The sequence below is a fragment of the Rhineura floridana genome, chromosome 15 (genome assembly GCF_030035675.1).
Source record: "Rhineura floridana isolate rRhiFlo1 chromosome 15, rRhiFlo1.hap2, whole genome shotgun sequence".
Classification (NCBI taxonomy): Eukaryota; Metazoa; Chordata; class Lepidosauria; order Squamata; family Rhineuridae; genus Rhineura; species Rhineura floridana.
Window position 1 is genome coordinate 15,075,094 of NC_084494.1, and position 20,444 is coordinate 15,095,537.

Sequence of the window (20,444 nt, forward strand, 5' to 3'; positions counted from 1 at the left end):
GGGGACTCCCCCCTTTGGCACTGCCCCTGCTGATATCCTCTGATCATCCCGTCTGAAGTTTGCCTCTGCTGCAAAACACGAGTCTGTGCACGCCACAGGGCACCAGTAGTCCACCCGCTTCGGTCAGGTGGTCTGTGACATGTCAGCATTAAATATTTATTCATATTGATTTTTAATTGTATGTTTATTGCTTCTTTGATTTCTTATATATTTCTGTGGAATGCAGATTGCAATTCTGTAAAATACAAGTATCAGAAGTCAACGAAGCAATACATGCACAATTTAAAATAATGTAGTTTCTAGCCCAGAGCAACTGCTAGAACAGGCAGAAAAAAAATCATATAAGTGGTTCTCCAAAACCATCAGCAATTTTCAAGTGGTCCCCCGGGGGAGGGAGCTTGGGAACCCCTGGGATAAAGGAGATAAGATTGAGAAGGTCCAACACGTGCCAACCGACCCTGCACGGAGTGTGCTATTTTCTGGCTTCTGGGAAGTATTTCTCCTTTTGTCTTTATAAACAGAGCTGTTTCCATCAGAACAAACTGTTATAAATCAGTTCCTTTCTGCTTTGTACTCCTTTAACCCAATTCAAAAGTGGCTCATTAATGATGAAGGAAAAGGTATCCCAACCATCTATGGCAGCTCAGATTGGTAGCACCGGTGCTTTTTTGGCGATGGTTCTCATCAGTACTGAATACTGACATCCCTTTTTTTGGCTGCCCATGGCAACCATTTTGGGTTGGCATCCACAGCACTTTCATCAAGTGACAAGAACCATTTTTTACCAAAAAAAAATCCCCAAAGCCCAAAATCACTTGGTATCACAATTACAGCAGCACAACTACTTCTCATCCCCAGATACTTTTTTCCCCTCCCCTCCCCTTTATGGGATTGACAGTACATTAACAAAAAAACTAATCTGATTTTGATCCCACCCTAACCCTTTATTTTTCTATCAAATTTCAGCTCAGGTAAATAAGACCAAGCATTAACTACCAGCTATTAACTAAACAATTCTATTTTCATCTCATTCTAAACTCATTTTCCTTTCAGATGTTCCAAACAGCACCAGGATAAAACTAAAGTGCTCCTCAAACTTACCACAGATGTGCATATGCACTTGAGGGTGAATGCTGATTTTCATCATTGTTGACAAAATTGATAAAAGGCATCCAAACTCAAAAGTATCTCTTTTTTTCTGTTCTTTCACCATCCTCAGATTTTGCATGAGCTTCTCCTATAACGCAACTTGCCAAACTCATTTATACCATTGTTCCAAAGTTACTTGTTTGAACTCCTTCAAGTTCTGCGCTATCACTTTTCTTGCAGCTGAAAATAACTGATTCAGCAATTCCTTACATTTTAAATCTCTATCTATGCCTTTAAACCCAGAAGTGCCAGTTGTGGGGTAGTTCTTATCCACTGTCCAGTGACTGAACTTGCCTCCTGAAATACTTCCATCCAGAAGGCATGCACCACTGGGCAATCCCACCACATATGCACATACGTGCCAATAGAACCGCAATTCCTCCAGCACCTCTGCGTTGCTCTGCGGCACATTAATGAAAGACTCCTGGGGGTGAGATGCCATTTATGAATCACCTTCAAGGATTGTTCTCTAACCCCTGCTGAAATAGATTTATAGGGATATTTTAACCACATCACATTCCAATCCTCCAGGTCCACTGTAAAGCCCAGCTCTTGTTCCCATAACACTTTGAGATCCTCACTAGAAGTAGCTTCTGGTGTCTTCAGCCAAACATATATTCTAGAAACCAGTCCTCTAATAGCTCGATCATACTGCAGAATCTCCCTTTCAAACATTGTCAGAGGCCTGGAAGCAATTTCAGAGATAGTTGGCTGAGCTAATAAGTATTGCAATTGTTCCTATGTGAACCAGTCCAGTCCACGTGGGTTCAGTTTATTCTCAATCTCTTCATGAGCTAGTGGCCTATTATTTCCATAAAAGTTTCTATACAGACCCTTTGCTTTCTAGTTTTCTGCCTCTAGTGTTCTATATGGACAGCTGGTATAGCACTGTGGGGAGGAGAGCCTGCCTGGGAGTCCAGAGCCTGTGAGTTCAAACCCCTGCTCATGTCTCCTGGGTGTCAAGGGCCAGCTAAAGATCACTCCACAGTGAGTGGCTCAGGGGTTACGTGCCCTGCCACCTGTGCAGCTGTGGGCAAGCTGCATAGCCCCAAGGAGTCTAGTTGCCCCCCAGCTGGCAGTTGCAGACAAGGAAGGGGCTGGCTTGTGCAGCTGTGGCAAGCTGAGCAGGCCCTAACCATCTGGGGAGGACTAGCCTCAGAGGGAAGGCAATAGTAAGCCACCTCTGAATACCGCTTACCATGAACACCCTATTCATAGGGTCGCCATAAGTCAGGATCGACTTGAAGGCAGTCCATTTCATTTTCAGTGTTCTATATCTCCTCTTCATTAAAGAACAAAACCTTATAGATGGTGGCACCACTCCTTCCCTGCTTTAACCATTGTTAGCATAAAAGGATTCTCTATCCATTCTAGTCTACAAAATGTTGTTTCCAATATAAGTACACATTTAATGGGACCCCTCCAACTCTCACTGACTCTATTGTAACCCATTGCTTCCCCATCTCCCCTTCTATAAATCACACTACATGAGCAATTTTAATGGCTGCATAATAACATTCCAAATTTGGAACTCCTCAACCTCCTTCCTGAGGTGGAGCATATAAAAACTTTTGCTGTATTCTGGGAGTTTTGGTGCCAAAAATATAAGTGTTCAGTTGTTTCTGCCACTGTCTTAACTGTTGCCTAGGGATCCAAACTGGTAATGTCTGAAAAAGGAACAATATTTTCAGGACTACCATTGTCCTAACAGCTCCCAATCTATCCATTATACCTAATTTGAGCTTTCTCCATCTTCTTACAGCACTCTGTATATTTTGCCAAACCGGTCCATAATTTACCTGGAACAATCTATTTAGATTCTTTGTACCAGAAGTACCAGAAACCTACATGAAAAAGAGGGACCTTTAACAGACTCTAAAGTCTCTTTTGCATTTAATGGAAACATAATAGCTCCAATTTGCCAAAATTTAAGGCCCAACACTTTCTCAAATAATTCTAATTCAGGTTTAAGATGGACTGCTGTCTGCATGGGCTTAGATGACATAACAACTATGTCAGCATACATTCCTAATAGTCGATTCCATTTATTTCGATCCCTTTGATCTCCTGCCTAGCCCTCATTCTACATGCTACGGGTTCCAATGTCAATACAAATAATAATGGGGAGAGTGGACAATCCTGCTTTGTTCCCCACCACAAACAAATTGGATCCAAATCCAAACTATTAACTCTTATTATTGCTTCAGAACCATTATATATTTTTCTAAGAACCACTAAAAATTTAGAATCAAATTTCATTGACTTCAATACCTCCAACAAATATGGCCACTCAAGACAATCAAAGGCTGGGGGGGCACATGTGTGCACAAAATCTGGCAGCAGCATAGAGCGATCACTCTGATTCCTGCCACTCTCTCAGTGGCCATTACAATGACTTAGCGGTAACGTTCCATATTTCTCTCTTCAGCCCCTATGAAATGAAGCTTTGAAGCACACTTACAAGCAAAATTTGTTGCATTTTAAATGCATTCACTACCTTAATTCAGTGATCCAAATATCACCCCTAAAGGAAATTCAAAATGGCAGCAAAAAAACAGGACAAGGGGAATTGGCACCTTCTAATATCAAAAACTTGCTAGAAATAGTACTGGACTAAGTCTAGAAAATGTATGCCCTGTTAACTGCTGAATAGCAAAAAGCCTTTAATTCCACAAAGGACACACTAGATAAACTAGCACAAAAAACCCCTTACTATTGAAACAGCTAACGAAGCTATGGATTTAAGCATCAGAAATTCTGACAAACTCCAACTACTTTTAAAAGCCAACTGAACTGAACATAAAGCTGGACAAACAGGAGAACAGAGCAAGATGCCAGAACAAATGTTTTCATGGGGTCGCTGAAGGAAAGGAACAGGGGGACATGATTGCATTTCTTACAACATGGTGGTACAAAGGACTCCCTGAGGTCCCTGTCAACCCATTAGACCTGGAACATGCTCATCGTAGCCCGGCTCCTAAGCCCAAAACTACTACAATGCCGTGATATATCATAGTGGCTTTTGCCCATTACCAATTAAAGGACAGATTTATGACAGCCATTAGAGATAAAGGAGGCTTGAGTTATGAAAACAAAGAAATTATGGTCCTCCAGAACCTTAGTTTGGAAACTCTAAGGACAAGGCATGATCTGAGACCTGTAACAGAAAAACTGCAAGCAGCCAAGATCAAATACCGTTTGGGTTCCCATTTCGTCTATGAGTCTAAATAGATTGCATGTTACACACAGCTACTACAAAAAATGAGATCTGCCACATTCTTTGCTTGCTAAACTTAGGAATTCCATGCGATACTGATGAATTGGACAAAGAACTCAGACTTCCAAGATTCTGAAAAATGGAATACGGTCTCTTCCAGAAAAAGGAGCCTCAAACTCAACAAACAAGCAGAACCTCTCAGCACTCAGCGCCCTTTGCAGTCCAACTCCTTCTCTCAGAGAGGGAAGTGAAGTTCATAGCTAAATTTAATGTTCTTTTATAATAAGGTCACTGTTATATTTGATGTTCCACTTAAGCAAATTCAATTATTACTGCTTCATATATTTTTTAAAAAATTAGGTTGTAAAATGATTATAGTATGGTGCTATAGATCACCTTTTTAAACACATGATTTTCAGTTTAGACATATTAGGTACAAGATATCTTATGAAAATAATAATAAATAAATAATAAAAGCAAAACAAAAAAGGGGGACAAAAGGGGGGAAGGTCAAAATATGAATGGCAGGGAAGGGGGGAAAACAACAGTAATTAGTAGGTTTATTCCCTAGAGATCTACCTACACAGGATAACACACTCTGGGGGAGGTGTTACAGGGCCCCACCAAGGAGTAGGGAGCCTACCAGAAGTGGGTTTCAACAGTTCTGTTCTTTATGATGTTAATACTTGTTATTGTTTCTCTCTGGCACGTGTTTGGCAAGTTGGATTTGATGTTATCGTGGAAAAAGTGTTATGCTGGCCAAAGCTTGGGGCTGATGCATCTCCTATATCACCTTTAATCAATTTATGGCAGGTAATGTAAAAATCTACGCTCTGAACGTTAAAGGTTTGGGCAACCCAGTTAAAAGAAAGAGAATCCCTGACTGTATACTAAAAGATAAACCTCACATTATTTTTCTCTAAGAAACTCACCATAGTAAAGAGGTTTTATGACTGTTACCCCATAATGACTATAGAGAGCAATAATCATCTCATGGTTCGCCCAAAAGCAGGGGAGTGGCTATATTGATAGCACAGTCTCTTCCTTTTAAGCACATTCAAACTTATGACACAGAAGGTCGCTTAATTTTCATTAAAGGGATACTGGGCGATCAAAATTTGACTTTAGTGTCCTTCTATGCCCCCAACAAAAAACTACATTTTCTTACCACCTGTCTAACAAAATTATATAAGTTTGCAGAAGGCGAACTGATAATAGGGGGAGACGCTGCCGATTCAGTGTGGGACAAATCAGCAAATACTGCTTCATCTATACTCACTCAACCTACTACCAAAACTAATTTTCAAGATATCCTATCTAAATTCAATTTAGTGGACGTTTGCAGAACTTTACATAAAATGGAAAGGGACTATATTCTACTCCTTTAGATATAAATGATATTATAGATTAGATTACCTTCTTATAACCAATACTTTACAAACTACTTTAGAAAAATCACAAATTGGGTCATTTTTTATGTGGGACCACACCCCAGTATGGGCAACATTAGCTCTAAGAGAACAAGAAAACATAACACAAACCTGGCAATTTGACAATTCTTTGCTTACCAATCAGTTAGCCACTGAGACTATTCAAATGACCATTAAGGACTACGTTACGCACAACCCAGGAATAGGAGTCAAGGAAAATATCATGTGGGATGCAATGAAGGCCATAGTACGGAGTTGTTGTATTACAGGAAAAAAATAAGTTGCAAAAACAAAAACCTATTATGAAAAACAACCTTTATGAAGAATTACAAAAACTAGAGAATCAGCATAAACATCCTCTGAGCTCCTAGGAGGAAAGATGGGATAAAAATGTAAATAAATAAATAAGCACAATCCTATATTGTTTCCATGTCCTTGGCAGTTGCATCCCTCCAATTTATCATTAGATAGAGTGGTCAGATATGGGTTCAATAACTCTAAAGATGCTTATAAAAGCAAGCTGCATATACATCTAGTAAAGGAGATTTATTTGATTTAAGTTTTTTTTATTACTTCCTTTACTTCCTCTGGCATTACCTGTTTACTTAAATAATTGGGGAAGGGTTCAAATACTTGTGAATATCCTCTGGCAAGGGCATATTTCCAGTATAAAGGGCATTATAAAATTCAGCAAATTGCTTACATATGTTTGCCTCAAAGACTTGTTCTCCCCCTTCCTTCTGTATACAATGCTCTCTAGCTTTCTCCATTCCCCTATTTGCCAATAGTCTAGAATTCTGCCCCCCATATTCATAGAACTTTTGTTTCGGATATAAGAGTTTCACCTTCATTTTATTCACCTCCAGAAGTTCTAAGTTACGCCTTTTGGTCTCCAACAGTCTACAAGTCCTCTTTGATCCTGTATGTTTATGTTCCTCCAAAAGTAGCTCAATCTGCTGCTCTAATCATCTTCCCTCCTCATTTACTCTCCTCCTTCTCCATGCACTTTCTTTTATACATTGACCCCTTACTACAACTTTCATTGTCTCCCAGAGCAAAGCACTTGAGATCCCTTCTCCCTCTTTCTCCTTAAAATAGTATCCCTAAGCTGATCTTTGATCAATTTATTGCTCACCAAGGCTGAACTAAATTGCCATCTTGGAGTTGACTGAGGGTGGTGAAATGCACCAAAGGTTGCTTCTACTAATGCATGATCTGAATTTTTTATTAAACCAATATTAGCATTCACCACTTAATTCAATATATGGAAGTGGTTATCAAAAAATCAGTCCGGGACTGTGTGAGGTTACTTGAGGAGGAGACCCTGTCAGCTGACCCTGCACGGAGTGTGCTGTTTTCTGGCTTCTGGGCAGCATTTCTCCTTTTGTCTTTATAAACTGAGAGCCATAGCCATCAGAACAAACAGTTATAAATCAGTTCCTTTCTGCTTTCTGCTCCTTTAACCCAATTCAGAAGTGGCCCATTAATGATGAAGGCAAAGGTATCCCAACCATTATAGCAGCTTAGATTGGTAGAGGCAGTGCTTTTTTGTGATGGTTCTCACTCTTTTTTGGCTGCCCATGGCAACCATTTTGTGTTGGCACCCACAGCACTTTCATCAAGGTACAAGTACTGGCACCTCATTTTTTACCAAACAGCCCCCCCTCCGAAATCACTCAGTAGACCTATCATGATTACAGCAGCACAACTGCTGCTCACCCCCAGATACTTTTAAAATTCCTAGTTTAGCTGGAGTGCTAGACAGAATGGAGACAGCTGTTTCACCTCCTCACAAAGTAAAATTAATCAGGGGCACTTGAGTAACATTGAACAATCTAGGCCAAGCATGGGGAACTGCAGACATTGTTGGACTCTAACTCCTCTCCTCCCTGTTTGCCATCGTGGATGGGGCTGATGGGAGTTGGAGTTCAACATGTGAACAGCATCAGGTTGTCCATGCTCTTCCATGTCCATGTAGGCCAACAAGTGGGGTACACTTGACATATCAGCATCGCCCTGCCAAAGTGGGGCAGATCTGCACCTGATAATAACTATAATGTACTGAAATGTTGGAAGCACACACTTCAATCACTCTATATACTTCTCAGGAGACTGAATCCCTCTGCCTGTTCTTTAGAAATCATCCCTAAAACAGGCAGAGGGATCTTTTATCTCCGCTCTTAGCACTATGCACCAATAAAGAGCATGCAGGAGGCTTTAAAAATGAAAGGGTAGAAGTGAGACACACTTACTATTCTGCCGATTCCAGTGAGTCTCTGCCTCTTTTCTGAAAACATGACGCTAGTCGAACGCCATGCCTTTTTACTGTAAAACCTGATGGGATCAGCTTGAGTGTTTTGTCTTTTTTAATTCAGCTTCAGGCATTTGGAAACTGATTGGTAAATCAACCCTTTTGCCTTCCAGGTGTGGCTGATGAAAATGCTTTGCTCCAGGCTCAGGCCAAGACAGTGATTGGCCCAACACTTTGCTGTGGGTGGTCCTGAAAGTTCTGAAGTCAGCAATGAGAAAGGGAGATTGTGTCCAGCAGAGGGCAGAATCGCTTCAAAACACAGCCAGAAAAACCATTGTTGCTGCTTTTGAAGCAACTTGTGTGCCAACAGCTGGTGTGTACATATCCCTAGCCATGCCCACTGCTGGCCTGTAGACCTTGGAGGTGGGGGCTAACCATCAATGCAGCCCTCAGGCCATAAACGTTCACCACCCCTGTTCTAAAAGAATATCTACTCTCGTTCAGGAGAATAACCCCTATGAATATGTCACCTTGCATTAAAGTCACATACTTTAGTAGGAGCATCCCTGTTTAACCAGCATAAGCAATCTCATAGAATCATAGAATAGTAGAGTTGGAAGGGGCCTATAAGGCCATCAAGTCCAACCCCCTGCTCAATGCAGGAATCCAAATCAGAGCATTCCCGACAAATGGCAGTCCAGCTGCCTCTTTAATGCCTCCAGTGCTGGAGAGTCCACTACCTCTCTAGGTAATTGGTTCCATTGTCATATGGCTCTAACAGTTAGGAAGTTTTTCCTGATGTTCAGTCGAAATCTGGCTTCCTGCAACTTGAGCTCATTATTCTGTGTCCTGCACTCTGGGACGATCGAGAAGAGATCCCGGCCCTCCTCCGTGTGACAACCTTTCATGTACTTGAAGAGGGCTATATCTCCCCTTAGTCTTCTCTTTTCTAGGCTAAACATGCCCATTTCTTTCAGTCTTCTCATGGGGCTTTGTTTCCAGTCCCCTGGTCATCCTTGTTGCCCTCCTCTGAACCTGTTCAAGTTTGTCTGCATCTTTTTTGAAGTGCGGAGAACAGAACTGGATGCAGTACTCAAGCATAGTTGCTTTGAGAGTCCTGCAACATTACCATTATAAATTCCATAGCCTCAGAAGGCGATCTGTCAGTTTCCAAACAAAAAAGTTGACTGGTGGCTTATAAATTCTTTTAGCACATTGATTGTTCACAAAAAGTGCAAGTCTTTAGGTTAAACCAGCCAATTCACGCCAAGTAAGCATACTATTTGAATTGGTCCTTAGCATGTGCTGGATGGGATGAGTTGTTATTGCCGTATGGGGCCTGGCCTAATTCACATGGCTTAGCACAAACACACAAGCACCAGCGCTCCCAGAGAAACTGGCCGCTTCACTCCTTGCTGGTTGTTTTGCTGTTATGTCACACTGAGCTCAGCCACATTGTGCCACCTTACCCAGAACTGTAGTTCAGCTGTTCCTAGAAGACTAACAGCAACAAAGGTTTGTCCTATGGCTTACAGCACGATTTGTGTAGGAGATCTAAATGAGGAACCCAGGTGCAGGCAATAACAAAGCCAAACCATAGCTAAGTGCAGCAGCAGACCTCTCCTGGAATCCATGCATTCATGCTAAGGTGGGCTGGGCAAGCTTCTACCCGCAGGCCAAATGTGGCTCAACTTGGCTCACAAGGCAGTTTTGACTAAACTTTGCCCACCTGCCTTTTCATCAGGCATAGGGCAGGTGGAGGTGACTGGATAAGCTGCATGACTTAGGTGTCGATGGGGAACTCCATTGCCCAGCCTCTATGTAGACTTGGGTGCTTAGGAAGCACTGTGCAAGGGGCTTTGACAGGTTGGTGGGCCACTGTTATTAGAGTGCTGCCCAAGCTTCCTGTGACTATTATAGGTGGTGGTGGTAGTTTTCATGGCATACTTGTTTTTAAAGTGCTGTAAGTAGCTTGGAGACTTTCAGGTAACAAGCAACTAATAAATACCAAGCCATCGGTCAGGCATCTGACATCAGGTGATTGGCAATTGGGTTGTCTCAGCCACCTATCAAAGTTGGCCCATGGCATGGGAACAGACAATGGAGGAAGCGGATTATCTGGATCCATTTCAATCAGGCTTCAGGCCTGAACATGGGACTGAAACGGCCTTGGTCACCTTGGTGGATGATATGAGGGCGATGGATAGGGGTGAAGGCACCTTCCTTGTTCTCCTGGATCTCTCAGAGGTTTTTGATACCGTTGATCACGGTATCCTTCTGGACCGCCTGAAGAGGTTAGGCATAGGGGGCACTGTACTGCAGTGGTTCTGTTCCTTCCTGTCTGGTAAGTACAAGACAGTGGCATTGGGGGATGAGGTTTCGGATCCTTGGCCTCTCACTTGTGGGGTGCCACAGGGCTCCATCCTCTCCCCGATGCTGTTCAACATCTATATAAAGCCGCTGGGGGCTATCATCAGAAGATTTGGGCTGCAGTGTCACCAGTATGCTGATGACACACAGCTCTATCTCTCATTCAAATCTTCACTGAGGTTGGCTGTAGAAACCCTATCCAAGTGCCTGGGGTCGGTGAGTGGCTGGATGGGAAGGAATAAGCTGAAGCTGAACGCTGACAAAACCGAGGTACTGTTTGAGGGAGACAAGGGAAGGTTGGGGGATACTGACCTGATGCTCAATGGGGTACAATTGCCCCTGAAAGACCAGGTCCGCAGCCTGGAGGTCATTCTTGACTCCCAGCTGTCCATGGAGGCTCAGGTATCAGCTGTGAGCTGGGTGGCGCTGTATCAACTCCATCTGACAGGCTAGACTGGTGAGAACTAGGGAGAGGGCTTTTTCAATTGTGGCCACTTTGTGGAATTCCCTCCCAAATGATCTCTGCCATGCCCCCTCTATGATGAGCTTCCGCTGGGCCTTGAAGACCTGGCTCTTCGGGCAGGCTTTTGGGGTGGGATAGGTTTTATTATTGTTGAGATTTTTAATGTTTTAATGTATTTGTATGTTTTAATTTTGTACATCGCCCAGAGTGACTGGACAGCCAGCCAGATGGGCAACTAATAAATTTAATAAATAAATAAAACAACGAACCCTACCCTTGTGCTAATCCTTGGCTTGGCGTGACATGATATGCAAATCAGGCCATTAAGTGAGAGCTTAGTTTTATGCTGTCCGTTACCCACATTTAAGTGAAAGGGCAAATAGGTTAAATGTAAGTGCACAATGCGAATCTTATTTTGCTTGCATTGAATTCCTTGATATTTTACTAGATAAGAACAAGCTAAAACTAAATTTTGTATTAGGTAACGTAAAAGCAATGCTACATGTCTAAATGACTGCTAGCACAGGCACACTAAGCTATATGAAGTGCTGAACTATTTACAAGGCTATTATTCATTTACAAGAGTTTTGAAATCTTCTCAATAGTCTGCCACCACCCTCAATCCACAAACAAAATTGCTATAGAACATTAACTTGCCCAGTTTCCATTGAGGGCAAGGGTGAAGAATCTTTTGCCCAACTTTGACAGGTGGGTGGAGCAACACACCTGGCAATGAAATGATAAAATGTATTGGCAGCTGGTCTGTCCACCCATCTGTAACGGGGAAATACATAGAAAAATGTGGGATGAATGAATCATTAACAGGAAGATGTGTAAATACCCTGTAAGAAATAAAGATGTATGCTCATTGCCATATAACCACTCCATAAACCAATCAGAAGAAACACTCAATGGAGACCAGACAGTCTAACTACTGTATATGCTTTGTGCAAGCAAATAAGGATGAACACTCAAGTTTGTCTGGAGGAACTCCCAGTAACAGAATAGGTACATTAAGGCTGCAATACTTCACACACTTACCTTAAGACCATTGAGTCAAACAGGACTGAGTTGATATGCAGGAATACACTGAAGCCCTGCTTCTTCCATTATTTTGACATTCTAAGACCAGTCAACTTGGGGACATGTTTTAAAAATACATTCCCCACTTATCCATTAAACGTGTATTCAGCATCCACTTTTTCTTTCTCCTTGTCCCAAGCACACAGACTTTTAAGTGTCACCAGGCAACTTTCACCAGTGGTAAGATATTCACTATCTATTGGTAGCAAGGAAAAGGAAGCATTTCAGTTATGTCTATTTATTGATGGCTAACTAGATCTTCTAGGTTACAGAGCCGTTATAATTTTTATGTGTTGATGTAATGATCAAGTAACCCAATCACACACATCTGAATACAGACATGCATAGGAAGCAGTTTCACATTTATACCATTAAAAATACAGCATGAATAACCTGGTACCAGCCATACTACTTTAAGAAACATCCCAGTTGTTTTTTTTTGGGGGGGGGTGCAGGGAGAAAGGGTTGTAAGTAACATGTGTTCCTTTTATCAAGGTAGGCTAGATATGAACACAGTACTACTTAGGTCATCCGCTCTCTGTACTGCAATTGAAGAAAACCATATTTTCCTTAATATTTGAAATTTAATTTTTGAAATAATTATTGTGACTGCCAGGGCTGTGGAGTCAGAAGCAATTTTGGGTAGAGTCAGAGTCGGTAGAAATGTACCGACTCCAACTCCTTCATAAATGGCAAATGTATATTAACTAGTAATAACAAATTTACTGTAGTAAAATGGTAGCACAAGGCATTTCATCACCACATGAATCCAGAGCTTGGAAAAGTTACTTTTTTAAACTACAACTCCCATCAGCCCCAGGGATTGGGCTTGTGGGAGTTGTAGTTCAAAAAAGTAACTTTTCCAAGCTCTGGATTCACGTGGTGGTGATGAAATGCCTTGTGCTACCATTTTACTACAGTAAATTTGTTATTACTAGTTAATATACATTTGTCATTTATGAAGGAGTCTGAGTTGGACAGTAGAAGAATAGGAGTCGGAGTCAAACGTCTGGCGTACCTACTCCACAGCCCTGGTGACTGCACTAGTTGTTCACAGACTGAAATGTTAAGTATTACAATTATGTCTTAAACCCATACTGGGACTGTGTAGCTCAACATTTTTGCCACATGGAAGAGTTGTTCCAAAGGCAAATACATTCTACAACATGAAGATACACAACATGCACAATTTAGTGGATGCTGCCATTCACAGACTATTGTTCCGCAATCATTCTCTACATCCAAACAGTTGGAAAAGGCATCTTATTTTTATATATAATCATTCAACTAAGGCTGAAATCCCAAGTTTTACTTTTATAAAGTGAAATGTTTAGGATCAAGCTATTAAGTACAGAAGTAAATGCATTCCTAAAACCCCTTTAGTTTTCTGAGCTGTTAACCTTTTCATGGAGACCCTACAATGCAGTGGTTTTTGCAAGATACACAAGTTCCCTTTTGATGCACCATCTAAGGAAATCTTATTTTACTCCAGTTAAACTAAACTGTAGTATTGCTTTAAAGTCAGTATGTTCTAACAATTAAATTTCTAAACATCCTGGGCCACCTAAGCTTTCTCTTACCCCAAGCTATATATGCACTCTATTTGAAACTTTAGCAGTTTTAAAGTATGATGACTTTTGAGCTTACAAGTTTTATGGATATCCCTAAATTTTAGATAAGACTTCAAAAATGAACAGGCAAATAAATGCTTCTGAAGTCAGACCATGATCACATGTTAACAAGGAGTTATTTGTTGGAAGTACAAGCCTATCTAGGGAGGTGGTTCTGAACTGTTTGAACAAACCACCAACTGACAACTGCTGAGGTGCAAGACAAAGCTCTTATTGTGCAACAGGGACAATAGGCAACAACTCAAGGGAAATTGGCTACTGTGGAATATCACTAGCTATTGGATATATTTGCAGGCATTATTGTTCTTATACTGCATAAAATGGTCTAGCTGTAGCTCTGCTCCAGGTTGCATATTTAGTCATGCTAGTCTGACAAACAGTCACCTGCGATAACAGCACTGTGCAGCTTTTATTAAGTCACTTGGTTACAGTAATATGTTTCAGACTGACAGATTCTGAAGTGTAACAGATTCAACATGAGCATTACACTACATATTCCGTTCAAAAATATCAGAGCGGAATACAGCACTAGCCATCAATCCAGGAACAAATGCACTGGAATAAAAGAAATGCAACAAGATAGCTACACTGGAAAGACAACATTTTAGAAAAAGTGAACATGAAAGGGCTCCCCTCTAGTTTCCCAAAGCAAATGTACAGTTGGATCTAACTATACAGCTCTACATCAGTTTTCTAGAAACTTAACAAAAACACTGGCCAATACAGTCTTTGGATATTTAGACAAAGGGGAGACAGTGTTTCCAGTTTAAGTCAGTCACTTTCATTGTCACCAGATTCTTTGCCTCCTTCTTTGTTCTTCCGTACTTCTTCAATATGCTTGTCCTGGTAAAGCAGAGTTAAGACAGTGAGATAGAACTTTATTCTTCAGGAGATTTAGTTCTACCAAAACTGGGTTCTGTTGCTGAGCAATTTTCATCCCAGCTGCTAACATTTAAACTTCACACACCCAAAGAAACCACCTATACAACCTTAATCCAGTTTTAAACAGATGCATCCAGCTCTGTATAGTTCTCCTTTAGTAGCTATTATATTTGAACAGCACCCTTCTGAAAATCTCTACCATTCAAGATCTAGTTTTGCAAGAGGAATTGACAAGCCATGCAGGAATAAAACCCAAGGACTATCCACAGCTATTGTGTTTTAGTCAAGTGTTGAGGAAATAGTTTTCTCAGTAGAAACTAGGGCATATTCGGCCAAGACCCAAGCCAAATCAGGCCTCTTTGGAGGCATCTGGGCCTTAACCAAGTGAGGCTGAGATAGCCCCAGATCGCTACAGGTCAGGTATGGTGGCCCAGAGTGATCTGGGGCTATCTGGGGGCAGCGCATAGGGCAGGAAGAAGAGGCAAGCGTGGGCAGGAAGAGAAGGTCAGGCAGGAAAGGCCCCTCTTCGTAAGAGAAAGTGCCTGCCTTTTCCTCCCATTCTTTCCTGCTTCCTGCCAGGCCTTTCCAAGCTCCACACACCAAATCCCCTTCGTGAGCTGCTTCCTCTCACAAACAGGCAGCACGCCACAGTAGAGAATTCTTCTGTTTATCAGCTGATAAGCGGGAGAATTCAGCCTGTGTGGGGCCAGTCACTGCTAATTCATGGGTGGCTTTCCTGCAAAGCAGCAGCAACCAGCAACACTCAGGATGGAATTGTCTTACCAGCTGGTAAGCAAAACAATTAAATCCTGTGCTAATTGCACCCACATGCTCTCAGCCCAGGGGGGCGGGGAGATGTAGCATCTCCTTCTCCCCCTCAAACCATATTAAAACCCTTAGCCCCACCCCCAAATGACTTTAGGAGATGGATCTGGGGTGGGTGGTCCCATCTTTGGGACAGGGTGGACTGGCTTTTCTTGAGGTCATGAGGCGGATAGGAGGGCTGCGCACAGCCCTAGTAGAAACCTGGACAGATGACCAGTGGAATTGTCTGTCTGTTGATCTGGATTTATTTTATTGCTATTTAGAAAGTCCAATGCCTTTGTTTATAGTATCCAAGTCCAAAGTCCATCCAAAATTAAATAATCATGTATGGAATCTGGGCAGTTATATGTTGTGTATTTTAAAAAAAAAAGTTCTAAGTCTACTATTCCTAAATTGTTAATTTAACTGGTGATCGAAGTACATATTCCATTCTTTTACCGAGAAGCTTACATGCCAGACTTACTTTCTCTCTCAAGCGCTCCAGCTTAGCAGCCATTTGTGCTTCTCTGTTCTCTTTGTTAGCTTCCATTTTGTGGGTCAACTTTTCCTCTGCCATTTTGCTGAAGTTGTTATTCTCTTCAATTGCCTTCTGCAGCACTTCTTTTTCATGCTCTCGTTTTTCAGCTAGTTGCTTCAACACTTCAGCTTCATGGGACTAGAATACAGATCCATTCCATGTTTAGTTGAGAGTGGTCTGTATGCAATTACAGTTGTTTGCTGTGTTAAGTATCATTGAGTCATTGACAGTGGCCTCAGTCTACTAGCAGCTACGTTAATTCTCAATCAGTGTAGAGATGGAACTCTTAGAATAAAGTGCCCCCCCTTTCCCATTATCTCCTTTCCCATTTCCAGTGGATTTGAAAATCATTTAATATTGTTCTGTAAATATGCCTAAACACAACCAAGAAATTTAAACAGAACTGCAGCAATTATATTTGAACCATCAACCTTCTGCTAGTTTTGACCCCCATAGTTTTTGTTAACTATGAAGTTTGAGATATTCTTACATGATCCACAAGGTTGCTAATGATTAGCTCAGCTAATTGCTGTAAGCAAATTTATTTCATAAACAAGCCCAATGCTTTTCTGCCTCTATTGTGTTTAACCTTTGTCAGGGGATGAAATTAAATTGTCTATTCAGATCTCCAGTAGCAGAAATGCTTAAATTTTTAGTAACAACTAAAATATGAAAACTAAAGACACCTAGGTCTTCATACTGCAAAATGTAGAGGCCAAGACACAACAGGTTTGTTTAAGAAATACATCTGTTCACAACACTTTGGGATTTTTTTCTCCTACTTTTTTGTTTTTTTGAATGCTGACTGCTTTTTGTAATCTAGCTCAGTTAATTGGCTGCAATTGTAAGTATACACTTTTGCAAAAATACACTAACCTACAGATATACTCTTAAGTGTTTAGAATTGGGGCAATATGCATTTACCTTGCGCCTTTCTTCAGCAGCTTCTAGCTTCCTTTGAATTTCTTCCAATGAGAGATCTTTTTTCTTTGGAGGAGAGAGGGGAAACTCTGGAACAGCTTCTTTTGAAGGAGGACCAAGTATCAATTCAAACGCCTGCCCAGAAGCACGTTTTTCTAGTTCTTTCACCTGAATGTCTAGAAAAAAAATTGTCATTAACAATTAGTACTCTTGAGTCACATCATGCTGACAGACACAGTCCTGGTTAACAGGGCCGTCGCTGATTCATAGAGTCTCCATAAGTCATAATCGACTTGAAGGCACATAACAACAACAAAAAGATGATGGAAACAATTCAAACTCCTATCCGCATTACTAACATAAAAACCTGTTTGACTTGATTAATCATGGGCTCCTGAATCCCTCAACATCCTGAAGTAACTGTAGTTTGAGATCCCTGGGGAGTTAGAACCCCATGCACATCTACACAGTACAATTCCCATGTTTTCTTGAAGAAAACAAATACAACAAATCCAGTTGCTTATGTTTTAATATAGGCATTTACCAATATTTACACTTAAGTTCTGTATAGCCGATCCTATCAATGCTTTGAGGACCTTCAGGGAAAAGTTTATTTACATAGCCAAACTAGAACAGAAACACTATTATACACTTACAAATTGTCCTCAAATGTGAATCAACGAGAGCTATCAAAGGATAACTACAGAGGTGAACCTTAGCTATACCACATTTGAGAAGAACTTAGCCAAAAACACTTTATAATTCAAGCCTAGAAGTCATATGTACTGCTCTGTATATGTATTTATACCCATACACAGGCAAATTAAGATGCAATCCCAAAGCATCTCAAATAAATCCCAATGAAATAAAATTGGGATCACTGACGAATGTTGAAAACATAATTATGTAGTATTTTTATATACTTTAGGAATGTTTAAATATTAAATGGATTAGAAAGGCTTTCAGTTAAATAAATGTGTATTAAGAAATCACTATGTACATTCAAATACAAATATCAATAGACAGAATAACACTTACCAGAAGAAGCCATGGCTAAGAATTTGCCACAGGAATTCCAAGTGAGCACTAAGAAGATGGAAACATTAGATAATGTAAACTTTGCACAGAAACAATACCTTTAAGGTCACTTGGATCCAAGTATTTTTCTTTCACGCTATGTAATTAACCATACTTTCTTGGAATGTTTAAATGTTAGGGTTTTAAGACTACCCAAGCTTATACATGATGTTGTCTTCTACCAATTTCTACCTAAATCTTTCAGGTTTGGAAGATAAATGAATGAGATGCACTGCTTCAGATATTTCATTTAAATACTGCCTTTCCTCCAAGGAGCTCAAGGTGGCATATGTAGTTCTACTCCTCTCCATTTTATCCTCACAAGAACCCTGTGAGGTAGATAAGGCTGAGAGGCAGTTACTGGCCGAAGGTCACCCAGTAAGCTTCATAGCCAAGTAGGGATTTGATCCCTGGTGTGGGAGCCTTTTTGGATAAAAAGTGAGGTACAAATACAGTAAATTAAAAAAGATCATGCCTAGAATACTCAGAATTAAGTTATTACCTCAGGTCACCCACCCAGGAAGGATCCACTGTTATACACTCACATTAAGTAAAGCCATGTTATTAAGTGATTGCACTTTCAAGGTACCACCATCTTTACTATGAAATGTTTTCAAAGTCACTCATGTGTCCATTTCAAACAACTTGTTTTTTGTCTGGGATTGATTCTATATGCCCCAAGTTTTCAAGCAGGAAGGAAACATCCAGGAGAACAAGTATTCTGTAAGAAGCCACACCAATTTTTTTCCTACCAACTAGTCAAAGGAATACATCTAGGGCTGGAAATATCCCTGGTGTGCTGGTTGCTTGCACACCTAGAAGTTTGATAATAATAGAAATATGGTAAGATACTAGAACTCAAGGATTTAAAACGCATTAGAAGTCATGAACACAAATCCACTAGACAGATGTGCTCCATCTGTCACTTCAATGTTGACGATTAAGCGTGATCGAAGCTTTAAGTGTATGCCCTTGGATTGCTTCAAGTCGTCCCTCGGGAGCCTCAGAAGGATACCATATTTCCTTCTGATCTACCAGCCTAAGATTGGTAAACACCATTATTCCTATGTTCGTGGAGACTTAAGACATAAAGGGTGCCTCGGTAGCATAAAGGTCTAGAACCGTTTGCTCCGCACAGGCATAAACAAGGCGGCATACGTTAAAAAAACCAGTCTTGCCCTATCCTAATTTCAGCCGCACGTCACTTAGAGAGATAAAATTAAATATAACGGAAGAACCCTAAGAGCTGTTTGCGACTGAATTAAAAAAAAGCTGGGTTCCTTAGGAAGGGACAACTCCTCTTCTGACGGGCTGAAAAGACCAAAAACTAACAACGCCCAAAATTTGAAGACGGTGGAAAGAGACGCGCCTCCTCACTGATTTTCTACCACAGGCTATTGGGCGGGACAGCACATCAAATATGGGAAAGATTAGCGGGGAAGAGAAAGAACGACGTCTGCCTCTAGGCCCCGCCCACCTCACGCGCCGTTCTAGAACCGCACCGAATTCAAACTGCCTGAGCGCGCGCGCGCGCACTTCCAGCCGAGGGGGAGAATCTGAGCTATAACGGCAACATCCGGGCACCTGCTGCTACCGGGCTCCTCCACCCTCTTCCCCCCCCCCTCGGGCTTTGGGTCGAGTATCCTCCCATCCTCGGCGCGCCAAAACAATCTCAAGTGAGGCGGCTACGCGAAACGCTTCAGCCGCGAGCGAGCGCGTTTCCCTTGCCTCTTTCCCCCCCTTTTTGGGCTTGGGGTCTCTTCCCCCCTCCCCGAGCCGCTTGAAGCGGCGTTTCTCCTCTTCCCCGCACTCCCTCTCTCCCCTCCGATCGGTCTCTTTCGTAAGCAGCTTTCTTTTAGATCCCCCTGAGGAAAGCGTCTGGCGCCCCCTTCCTTTAATCCCTCTCGAAGCGCGGCAAGACCTTCGACGGCAACGGCGCCGCCCCTTCCCCTCGAACAATAGATAAGGTCTACTCCTGTCAAGAAAACGAGACGACCAGAAAATGGGAGGGGGGGCGTGTGTGTGAGAAGAATCCCCGATATTCACAATCATTATTAACCGCCGTCGAAAGCCGACGACGGAGTGCCGCGTGCCTTGTTCAGGATTTGGGGTGGGGAGCCCCCAGGGAACAATAGCCGATCCTTAAAGAAGGCTCCGTCCGTTATTCCTTCCACAATCACAGTCCTCTGCCTCCCACTGCTGTTTGCTGACCACCACCACCATTTTTTTAAATTAAGCCCGCTCAGAGTGACAAAACAACGGAGCTGCCAGAGACAAAGCGAACTCTTTTAGAGACCCCGTTCCGCTCCAAACACCCCCCCCCGTTCCGCTGCCGCCACCCCACCAACAAAGTCCCATTTACTCCACGCAGGAAAGGACCGACCGCGCGACCCTGGCCCCGCCTCGGATTCAAACAATCTTCCCTGTCCACCCACCTGCTCCTGTCACCGCAGCAGCTACACACAGACTCAGTCTCTAACTGCCCTGCCCGCTCCCCAAAAGCGCCAAACAAAGGCACGTGACCCGCGCTGGCCACGCCCTCTATTGGCCGAGAAAGGAGGCACGTGCCACGCAGCGGAGGGGGGGAAATGATGAGGGGGAGATGTTCGCGGTCTGGATCGCTCGTTG

At 42.1% G+C, this 20,444-nt stretch overlaps 2 protein-coding genes across 3 annotated transcripts in view; both read right to left on the reverse strand.

Moving 5' to 3' along the window:
* AUNIP (aurora kinase A and ninein interacting protein) overlaps positions 1-8,144 on the reverse strand; it is a 53,616-nt gene extending 45,472 nt beyond the window's left edge. Inside the window, exon 1 of one of the 2 annotated variants that reach the window (XM_061597305.1) lies at positions 8,049-8,144. In XM_061597305.1, coding sequence (XP_061453289.1) covers positions 8,049-8,093 — 45 coding nt within the window. In that variant the 5' untranslated portion in view covers positions 8,094-8,144. The remainder of the gene's footprint in view (positions 1-8,048) is intronic. The other variant, XM_061597304.1, reaches the window with a different exon arrangement.
* A 5,840-nt stretch (positions 8,145-13,984) lies between these two features.
* STMN1 (stathmin 1) lies at positions 13,985-20,367 on the reverse strand. Its single transcript, XM_061597320.1, has 5 exons — positions 20,252-20,367; positions 17,778-17,825; positions 16,743-16,915; positions 15,765-15,956; positions 13,985-14,437 (listed from the first exon to the last, which is right to left on the reverse strand). The coding sequence occupies exons 2-5, from the start codon at positions 17,788-17,790 to the stop codon at positions 14,366-14,368; spliced, it is 450 nt and encodes a 149-aa protein (XP_061453304.1). The 5' UTR covers positions 17,791-17,825; positions 20,252-20,367; the 3' UTR covers positions 13,985-14,365.
* Positions 20,368-20,444: the final 77 nt, after the last annotated feature.